At 35.2% G+C, this 11,557-nt stretch overlaps 1 protein-coding gene across 1 annotated transcript in view; it reads right to left on the bottom strand.

Annotated features, from left to right (window-relative positions):
• Positions 1-2,821: 2,821 nt before the first annotated feature.
• Positions 2,822-11,557, bottom strand: part of LOC145672623 (fatty acyl-CoA reductase 1-like) — a 202,143-nt gene continuing 193,407 nt past the window's right edge. The window contains exon 9 of the mRNA XM_081741783.1: positions 2,822-3,005. Within this exon, the coding sequence (XP_081597909.1) occupies positions 2,990-3,005 (16 nt within the window). The 3' untranslated portion in view covers positions 2,822-2,989. The remainder of the gene's footprint in view (positions 3,006-11,557) is intronic.

Here is an 11,557-nt window from a genome sequence, read left to right as displayed (position 1 = left end):
ATTTCATGTCAAACGAGCAGTAAATAAGAACAATATAACGAGAATAAAACTTTCTTGTCCATTTAGCAACATTTTGTTTTACTCATTCTAATTTTCGTATTTATAATTCTTTTCCTATGAAGTTTACCACAAATATACATTTCTCGATTATACACATAGTATCAGTTTTAAAAGTATCCTACAAAATCATTATCAAATTATATTCTTAGAAAAAGACAGTTATAGATATGCGACAATAATTTTGGACATGAGTGTACCTCTACCTATTATCCATATTTCCTATTACAGTGTTATCTGTATATGTACTTCCCACATTTACAGACATTACGCGTTTAAAGACTATGCAACAAACACGCATCTTCTGTGTGAAAACCATGATCACAGGGAAAGCAAATTGGGAAGCTGTGGAAGGCAGCAAAGAAAATTTATGCGCTGGAATTATTTGTAACGTAGGGCCCCCTTGAAATAGTCGGCCAGAGGACCCCAAAAGCCTTAATCCGTCCTTGGCTCAAGAATCGAGGACAAACTTTTTATTTTTAAAATCAGATGAGTCCAGTTTCTATCTCATCTGAAGCTGGCTGTGAAGTGACCATGTGATAATTGTGTAAACTCTTAACTTACTTCGCCAAATTCAATTATTTTATTAAATTGCGACTATGTTCTACAGAACTATGAACTCTTTAAAATCCATCGGAACAAAACTTTCATTAAGATTGTACATTTCCAGACAGCCTCTGTAATCACATATTTGTTAATAAACACGATTATTTTCCTTATTGCCTTTCCGCATACCTTTACGCACAGCCTGGTACTTCCCCATTCATTGAACTCCAAAGTCATCATTTCACAGCCAGACAAAACCACGGAGGACATCGACAGGGGTATTCGACACACGGTTAGGATAGGTGCAGGATCGACGAGAGAAGCGGATCGCACTATTGGAGAACAACCAGCTCCATAACTCAAGAATACCATTCTCTTGGTATATCACCGCAGGTGCATCAAGCTCAAGTTGAAGCTAGTGGAATGAAGGTGTAGGAGAATATCATAGTAAAGACGCATTGTCAACAGAGAACTCGACGCCCTTTGCAGATCAACAGGATAAAGATCCAGATGTTGACTGTCTCCAGTTTATCCAGGTTCCTCCAGAGAAAGACATTCATCGTTCCAGATGACCAGGACGACACCAGCTATCTATCAAGCTAGTGCTAATTCCTTTTCCTTAGTTAAAGCCTTTCTCTTTCTTTTACCTTTCCCACAACTAGTCATTTATTTCAAAACTAAAATATTTGAATTTCATTAAATTTCACCATAATTTTACAGTTAAGTACCGTGTTGTGCATCAGTTTCATCCCCAATTCGTTGCGTTCATTTAATAAGTATTCTGAGCTACAACTGATGGCACAGCATCGACACACTTCTGTCTCCGATCGTTCGTACTGCAACACCCGAAACCGCAATCCACCGGCCGCTACTGGCTCACATACTTATTTGGGAGTAGGGAATACAACAAACCAATAGTGTAGACAAAAGCCTCACGAACAGTTTCCCTGCGTCCCCAGTGCCTTGGAGGCATTACTTTTGGAATTATCTTCGTATTATTATTAACGTTAACGCCAGTAACAGCGCATAAATGGACGTCACGTCCTTAATTTACACGTATTCCTTTCCTCATTTACACCACTGATTGCACGTAAATTATTAAAGCTAAAGGATATATATATATACCGAATAATTTTCCATATATAGAAGAAAATAATTTCCAGCTATTATCATTGGTCCACAATGATAATAGCTGGGAAATTATTTTCTTCTTTAGAAAAGAGTTTTCTTCCGTAGTAGTAACATTTCACTTACAACTATTCATTCATACGATGACCATCAACACAGGGATACAGATGAAGTATTAGGGATCCAGAATAATATTTAAATACACATAATGAAATTCCTAACCCCATGAGTAACTTTTACCTGCTTCCACAAGATTTGTTTTGTGATCCAGCAGGAAATGTGAGATCTTGAGACGGAGGAAGACAACCGAGTGAGACACAGAGTTACGGGACCGAAGGCACAGGGTTAGCTTAGGTGATAGGATGAAGTAGGTGAGCCGGAGATTTACCTCTTACATTAGAGAAATGTAGAGGGCCAGTGCAATCAATATCTTAAGTATCCCTCTCCTATGTTTATTTACTAATTTTAACCGTAAAATTACCATTTTTTATATCTACAGTTCATCAATCTACTTCAATATCTTAGTCATATTTTAGTAAAACTTTTCGAATAATATAAGTAAATATGTTATGGGTGCACCTCTGATCGACCTACATATAGTATTTGACCACTCCGAGCAAATTGTGCCGTAACATCGTGTTATGAAGTGAAATCCATCAGATTTTCGCTATAAGTTTTAAAGGAGAGAGGCTTTATTAGTTTTACTGAATAAAGCTCTTTTTATTTAATAATCCATAAATAAATATTTAATTTTGTTTGTCATTATTAATGTTAGTGTTAGACTATGTATTTACATTGATAATTGGTGTATTGTTGTATAAGATAAGCGGCGGATAGCATTTATTTATTGTATTGTTTCAGTATAGTGTAAGTTTCCATAATTTTTGCATTTTTTAAGTATTTTTAATGTTATTGGAGTAATTGTCATTTTAGCTATTTTTGTAATTTTCTTAAATTTCTGGAGGTAGAAAATGGGTTCAAACAGTCATTATCAATTATCATAGAATTTATTTCATAAAATTCATAACTTATTTATACAAAAAATTAAGCCATTTGGGTAGAAAACTTCCTCCAAATTTGTTCTTCTTGATTGACGCCATCTTCCAATTACATCTTTTGAGTAATTTTCTGATACTGTTGTTCCTCCGCGACATTATTTTATCTTCAACTTCAATTGATTGATTAGTTATCTTGTCCCATGATTCATTGTTGAGATCATCTTCTCTGATTTGGCCGTGACTTTTGTACGACGTGCAGGCTATAATCTTGTGCACCTGCAAAAATCAAACACTTTGTGAAGTATTTTCATAAGTAAGGCTAAGTCCAGATTAAAGTAAACTTCAACATGTTCATGAATATGTTGACTAACATGTGGAAGAATACTTTGCACGTGTTTAAAATACAAAGTTCATGAGTTTTATTCATAAACATAATGAGTGATGTTCTTCCTCATTATGAATTTACTGAAAAACTGTTTCATGACTTGCTCTTGCACACTTCTGATTTTGAAAATTATTAGAATGGAAAATAATAGAGAATGTAAAGTGTGGAATATACATTTTTAAGAAATGCAATATTCAGACACTTCAGTATATGTTGAGAAAGTTTAAATATATTTCATTGTGGAAACGTTTAGCGTTAAGGTGCAATTGAAACATCTGGGGAAGGTTGCTTAATAAGCACAAACTTATTTCTTTAAATAAATCACCTATTGCCTCGAAAATATTTATTTATTAACTTTCTCATTTCTACTCAAACCAGCAGACATAGCTAAAGAACGTGGGTGGTGCATTACATTTCCAACGCATCTTCTGCTATTCTTCTACACTCCGCATCAAAAAAATTGCGACTGCTAACGCCGTGCAGTTAGGCCACCCAATATATATCTTCTTATCCCATAATCGTCTCAGGTAAAGAGACCACCTCTCTCTCCTCCTTTCTTCTCTCCTATACTAAAATTAGCTAACAACATGACCGCAATTCTAATTTCAAACTACACATGTATTAGTTCCGATAAAATGAAATAACAAAACCGAGAAGAAACAAGATTCATAAGTTTATGTAGGGATAAACTGAAACACAGACAATGAAAAATTGAAACCAATATATGTCTATTACACAGAGATTCAGAAATGAGGTAGAGAGAGAGACACAGAGCGAAATGACGGGAGAAGAAGGAAACGAAAAGGGAGAATAGATAAAAATGTGGAATTTAAACGTAGTAACAAAAGAACCTAACATTACAAAGTACCGTTTCCAGAAATCCAACAGTAATGTAGAAATAACGTTTGTTTTTACATTCTTTTTCAGAAATGTTCGAATATATAGAGGATGCTTTAAATATTCATCAAGTCACTTTCATAAAGGATACCATACACAATTTGCAGTAGAACTGTAGATCTCCTAGACACAACTAGGATCATGTCAAAAGCTAACACATATGCTTTGTTTCCGCGTGGTTCGATTACAAATTCGGCAGTGTTCATTGGATGTACTTGTGCAAAATACATTCGAATAAACCCAGTAGGTAGCGTTGGTTATATCCTCCATTTAAGATTACTAATGCAAAATGAACAAAAAAAAAACGAAAAGAAAAAAAGAAAAAGAAAGAAAGAGAGAAAGAAATAGGAAATTGAATTTGTGTTATTTTATTGCTAAATTTCTATCAGATATACCCTACATTAAAAGTCCAAACTATATCGTAATGATAAATTACAAATGTTCAAAACGAAAAGTTTATGTTCCTCATGTTTCAAATTTCAACGGGAATAAAATACATTGAACTATAGGATGAGAACAAATTTTGTGCCAAACTAGTATAAATAAAATTTTGTTTTCAAATAACAAAGAGGTTACTATTTTCTAGTCTTTTTCGAAGATTTATCTGTTCTGAACATCCAGCATCGATTTCCTCTCTTGCGGATATAACATATTGCACAGATAGAATGAACAGGCTAGAGATCAAACGGATCATCGTGTCAATCGGATGATGTTGGTTAGGTTATAGACCACTACTGGGTCAAGGATTCAAACTCGTAGTGACCCGGTAATTTGACTGAGACTCGGTAACCCAGAGGATGAAAAAGAGATCTTACTTATTCCCTTGCTTTTAAACAGTATTTCTGTCAAAGATGACCATTACTGGAGATGTTATTCCCAGACCACGAAAAACACGACGACGCCGAAGTACCCTGTTAATTAGATTTTCCAGACTAGGTATATCGGGCTCTTGCTCCGTTTTAACTTTGGAACACGCACACGCACATGAAGTGTGTGTGAGAGAGAGGAGGAGAGAGGAGGGGAGAAGTGAAAGATGCAAACACAGGATAGGGAAACGTTTAAAAAGAAAGGGGGGATGAATATAAATATGAAACATACGTATCATTGTCGTGTACGATGTAGAATGCACACACTATTTATTGGAATTATCGCCAGCGATGCCTTTTAACTTCTCCAATAGAAGATGAATCTTTGTTTACAACCATTATTTTATGCGAAAAAAGCATACTACCTGATGGGAAATCGAACCAAGATTTTCCATTTGGAAGTCTAGCACTTTACCACTACACCACGGATTGCTTTACCTAAACTGTGTTTTACAAATTATATAAGGTTTCTTTCTGAGAATGATAACACGAAAAGTGTATACTGCAGATCAACGATGTGTTTGGAATGTCCTGGTAATTCCCTTTCCCTTTCCCAACCAACATTCGGAAATCGTCTTTATCATGATACAGATGTTTGCTTCTACATTCTTACGTATTGCTAGTCGAGTATGATAATTCGATTCTTCGCAATCGCTTTGTAAATAAAATCAACTTTGGGGTGAACAGGATTTGAACCTATGTTAGATAGCTGTATTGTTCATAAGTCTATTACGTTACCCCTACACTATCATGACACCATAAATTACAACCAAAATATAACTTACTTTAGCCCTGATTTTTGGAACGAACCGACTTCTTCCTCTAATGTTATTTGCACCAAAGTGCTCAACAAAATGTATTTATTCGACCTGCTAGAGAGAAATTACTGCCCACTAATAAAAGAAAAACATACAATCCAGGAAAAATTACAGAAATAAAATATTTTGCACTAATTTCTCCGTGCACGTTCAAAATTACGTAAATAATAATAATAATAATAATAATAATGCTCACATTCACAGTATACTGGTTAATTATTATTATTATTATTATTATTATTATTATCAATTACTGTTAAATTGAAAAAATAGTAATAAGTTCCGTTACTCAGTCACTTTTTACTATTACTAAAGTGCTCTTTGATATCGATCATTTTCCACGAATTTTATATATCCCCTCCAACTCTATGTTGTGGGGCACATCATCTGCAGTGTCATTGTTCATCTCAGCGAGCAGAAAAACTATGAATTCGACAGTGAAATTTGTTATTTCTATCATTTTTATATCTCTCCCTCCTCCAAGTTTCGGGTCTGAATTTGAATTTAAACAGCAACAGATCTGTCACTGTTAATCTCAGCGACTCCAAAAAGTATAGATTCGACACTAATACCGGTCATTTTTTGTTTTTTTATAAATGTCGTTCCTCCTCCCTTAAGTTACACCATCAAAGTGATATGACAGAAACTATATCAGGTTCGAACTTCATCTAGGTTGAAAATTTGATCGAGATTGGTTTGGTGGTTCAAGAGTCATTAAGTTATTATATATATATATATATATATATATATATATATATATATATATATATATATATATATATATATACCCTTCCCGTACCCAAGTTCTCCCGTGAAAGTGAAATGATAAAAATCATCTCAGGCCCGAACCTCGTCTATGTTAAAAATTTGATCGAGATTGATTGTTTGGTTCAAGAGTTATCAAGTTTTATTCATTCTTCTTAACTCTTTCCTCCCCTCACAACTAAGTTATATCGTCAAAGTAAATACCATTTTAGGCCTGCACCTCATCTATGTTGAAAATTTGATCGAGATCTCTCGGATGGTTCAAGAGTGATGAAGTCACAGACAGTCACTTTCATTTTCATATTTTACGTATATATATATATATATATATATCCGGGCCCTAAGTTTCACTGTCAAACTGAAATGATAAAAGTCGTTCCAGATCCGAACCTTATCTATGTTGAAAGTTTGATAGAGATAGGTCTGGTGCTTCAAGAGTTATAACGTTTTATTGACTTTCATATATCTCCCATACTTTCCCTAAGTTCTGTCTTAAAATGAAATGATAAAAAGGCTTCCCAGGCCCGAATCTTATTAATGTTGAAAATTTGATCGAGATCGGTCGGGTGGTTCAAGAGATTAGAAGCCACAAACATAGATACCTTCAATTTTATAACATACGTTATTATTATTATTATTATTATTATTATTATTATTATTATTATTATTATTATTCACGTACTTTTGAACTTGCATGCTGAAATTACTGCATAATATGTTTTTATTTCTGTGATATTTCCTGGATTGTATGTTATTTCCTGTATAAGTAACCACTAATTTCTCTCTAGCCCGTCGAAACCTTACAAGAAGAACTAGATTCGTTCCAAAGATCAGGGCTGCCTTGTAAGTAATATCGGGCTTGTAAGTAGGGTAAGTAATGTCTGGGTTAGACTTGCAGGTGGTATGTTAGTGTAGGGGTAAAGTAATAAACTTATGAATAATGCAGCTATCTAACATAGGTTCAAATCCTGTTTACGCCAAAGCTGATTTTATTTACAAAGTGATTGCTAAGAATCGAATTATCATACTCGACTAGCAGTACGTAAGAATGTAGAAACAAACACCTGTATCATAATAAAGACGATTTCCGAATGTTGGTTGGGAAAGGGAAAGGGAATTACCAGGACATTACCAGGACACATCGTTGATCTGCAGTATACACTCTTCGTGTTATCAGAAAGAAACCTTACATAATTTGTAAAACACAGTTTAGGTAAAGCAATCCGTGGTGTAGTGGTAAAGTGCTAGGCTTCCAAATGGAAAATCTTGGTTCGATTCCCTATCAGGTAGTATGCTTTTTTCGCATAAAATAATGGTTGTAAACAAAGATTCATCTTCTATTGGAGAAGTTAAAAGGCATCGCTGGCGATAATTCCAATAAATAGTGTGTGCATTCTACATCGTACACGGCAATGATACGTATGTTTCATATTTATATTCATCCCCCCTTTCTTTTTAAACGTTTCCCTATCCTGTCTTTGCATCTTTCACTTCTCCCCTCCTCTCTCCCTCTCTCTCTCTCACACACTTCATGTGCGTGTGCGTGTTCCAAAGTTAAAATGGAGCAATGTGTTTTATTCACGTTGAAATTTGAAACATGAGGAACAAACTTTTCCTTTCGAACATTTGTAACCTTTCATTACGATACAGTTTCGATTTTTAATGTAAGGTATATCTGATAGAAATTTGGCAATAAAATAACACTTATTCAATTTTCTCTTTCTTTCTTTCTTTTTCTTTTCTCTTCTTTTCGTTTTTTTTTTGTTCATTTTGCATTAGTAATCTGAAATGGAAAATGAAATGAAATCTTTGAGTTTTACGTCCCACGATTATGCCAGTTAGGCTAAAGGAGACGGTGATGATGAGTAATTAATGAAATGGTGGAATGAAGAAAGTGGGAGGAAACGGGAGAACCCCGAGAAAACCCACGCACACGGTGTTTGTCCACCACAAAGTTCACTTGGCGGGGGCTGGGATCGAATCCGGGACCCCAAGCACCAGAGGTGAACGCTCTACCACTGAGCCACCGCGGACCCAATCTGAAATAGAGGATATGGCCAGCGCCACCTACTTGGTTTATTAGAATGTATTTTGCACAAGTACATCCAATGAACACTGCCGAATTTGTAATCGAACCACGCGGAAACAAAGCATATGTGTTAGCTTTTGACATGATCCTAGTTGTGTAAAGGAGATCTACAGTTCTACTGCAAATTGAGTATGGTATCCTTTATGAAAGTGACTTGATGAATATTTAAAGCATCCTCTATATATTCGAACATTTCTGAAAAAGAATGTAAAAACAAACATTATTTCTACATTACTGTTGGATTTCTGGAAACGGTACTTTGTAATGTTAGGTTCTTTTGTTACTACGTTTAAATTCCACATTTTTATCTATTCTCCCTTTTCGTTTCCTTCTTCTCCCGTCATTTCGCTCTGTGTCTCTCTTTACCTCATTTCTGAATCTCTGTGTAATAGACATATATTGGTTTCAATTTTTCATTGTCTGTGTTTCAGTTTCTCTATACATCACCCTATGAATCTTGTTTCGTCTAGGTTTTGTTATTTCATTTTATCGAAACTAATACATGTCTAGTTTGAAATAAGAATTGCGGTCATGTTGTTAGCTAATTAGAGTATGGAAGAGAAGAAAGGAATAGAGGAAGATTGACTCTTTACCTGACACAATTATGGAATAAGAAGGTGTATATTGGGTGGCCTAACTGCACGGCGTTAGCAGTCGTAATTTTTTTATGCGGAGTGTACATGTTCACTCGACTGGAAGTCATACTTTTAAATGTATTTCCACCTACAATGTGTACATGTTCAATCTCCTAGAGGCCATACTGTTCAACGTATTTCCACCTACAATGTGTACGTGTTCACTCGCCTGGAAGCCATACTTTTCAACGTATTTCCACCTACAATGTTTATATGTTGACTCGCCTGGAAGCCATACTGTTCAACGTATTTCCACCTACAATGTGTACGTGTTCACTCGCCTAGAGGCCATACTGTTCAACGTATTTCCAACTACAATGTGTACATGTTCAATCTCCTAGAGGCCATACTGTTCAACGTATTTCCACCTACAATGTGTACATGTTCAATCGCCTAGAGGCAATACTGTTCAACGTATTTCCACCTACAATGTGTACGTGTTCACTCGCCTGGAAGCCATACTTTTCAATGTATTTCCACCTACAATGTTTATATGTTCACTCGCCTGGAAGCCATACTGTTCAACGTATTTCCACCTACAATGTGTACGTGTTCACTCGCCTGGAAGCCATACTTTTCAACGTATTTCCACCTACAATGTTTATATGTTCACTCGCCTGGAAGCCATACTGTTCAACGTATTTCCACCTACAATGTGTACATGTTCACTCACCTAGAGGCCATTTGTTCGGAATATCTGCACCTTATTTTAAAATTGAGGTTTTTATAAGATTCTTTAGGAGGTATTTCAATTTTCTTCCTACTCTCAAAAATAAGGGTAGTTTACTGAGGGATAAAAATGGAAAAATGCCATTTCTTGAAAATGGCTTTAATGATTTTATTTGCATTTAATACATCAATATTTCATTAAGATCACATATACTATGGTATACATAAGTTATTCCTTTGTACAGAAAGTTCAAAGAAAAGTTCAGAAGGAAAATTTTACTCTTGGAGATGGATTCTTTTCGGGCGATTTTCTCAAAAATGAAAAATGCAATTTTGTTCGTATTTCATAAATAAATATTTTATTAATAACCTCTAACGTTTCAAATCAATGTCGAGAGATTGAAAGTCATCAGAATATTCCGTGGAAACTCGTATTTACGGGTCAGAGTAGAACAAAGAGAACTTGAAGAGGTCGATCATTTGAGGTATCTGGGAAGTGTATTGACGAGAGACGCTTACTCACCAAAAAGATAAGATCAAGAATTTCAGTAGTCAGCGAGGTATTCAACAAGAGAAGATCACTCTTAATTAGCAAGCTTAATATTGGACTTAAGAAGGAGTTGGTCAACTGCTATTATATGAAGGATTGGACTATACGTTTCAGAGACTTGGACATTAAGAAAGTTAGAGAAGAAATATTTTGAGTGTTTCAAAATGTGGTGTTGGATAAGATAAATTGAACAGAGAAAGTAATAAACGAAGATGTTTTAAAACGAATAGGAGAGAAGAAGACGCTTTTAGCCAGCATCCTTCATAGGAAGACCAATTGGATTGGACACATCTTGCGAAGAAATTGTCTTCTTCATTTCGCCATAGAAGGAAAAATGAAAGGAAAGCGAGTAGAAAGAAGAACACAGATGATTTGAAAAGTAGAAGAAAATATTGGGAGTTAAAAGAGGAAGCTGAAGGTCGAGGAACTGGAAGAAATGCTTCCAGGCCAAGACCTAAAATTTAAAAAAAAAGAGAAAAACTCATTAGTCTCAGTGATATAGGATATTTTTTGTAAAAATATCCACAAGGAATATTTTACTTTTCGGGAGTGAGTTTTCTTCAGGCAAAATTTCTCGAAATTTCCTTATAATTCCGTTCACACTTTACACATAAATGTTCCAGAAATAACTACACCATAACGTGATTTAGTTGGAGAAATTGAGTAAGAGACTTAAGTACGATTGTCAAGGGCGTCGATTTCTCTGTAAATTTGGAGGGGGGGCATTCAGATGCAGAAAGCATATATGAGGATTTTAAGATAAATTTCATTCAAATTATGCGAAATATTGTAAATTTACAAATACAATGAGGGGCACACAGGAGCTTTGGGGGTCCTGGGCCCCCTCGGCCCCCTAGGATCGGCGCCCTTGAAGATTACCCGTACCTTTTAATTCAATTGCTTTAATTATTGTGTTTTATGTATATCTGTCTGACCATGTTCTACGTTTCTGAGAATAATACCAGTTCTTCACCATTGTACTAATAATAATTAGGTTTCGCCAGTGATTTATTTGTGGATTTTGTAGAAGGGGGGAATATTTATGCTAGATTGTGTTCCGCATAACAGAACAACTTTAAAGTGAGATTAGGACAACGTTATTTTTAAACCTATCTACTTTGAAATTATGGTTCTAGTTTGATAGGAGACCCCCC

This window comes from Thermobia domestica, chromosome 16, assembly GCF_964235325.1.
Source record: "Thermobia domestica chromosome 16, izTheDome1.hap1.1, whole genome shotgun sequence".
Classification (NCBI taxonomy): Eukaryota; Metazoa; Arthropoda; class Insecta; order Zygentoma; family Lepismatidae; genus Thermobia; species Thermobia domestica.
Note: the sequence above shows the minus strand (reverse complement) of the source record. Positions and strands in the feature narration are given on the sequence as shown.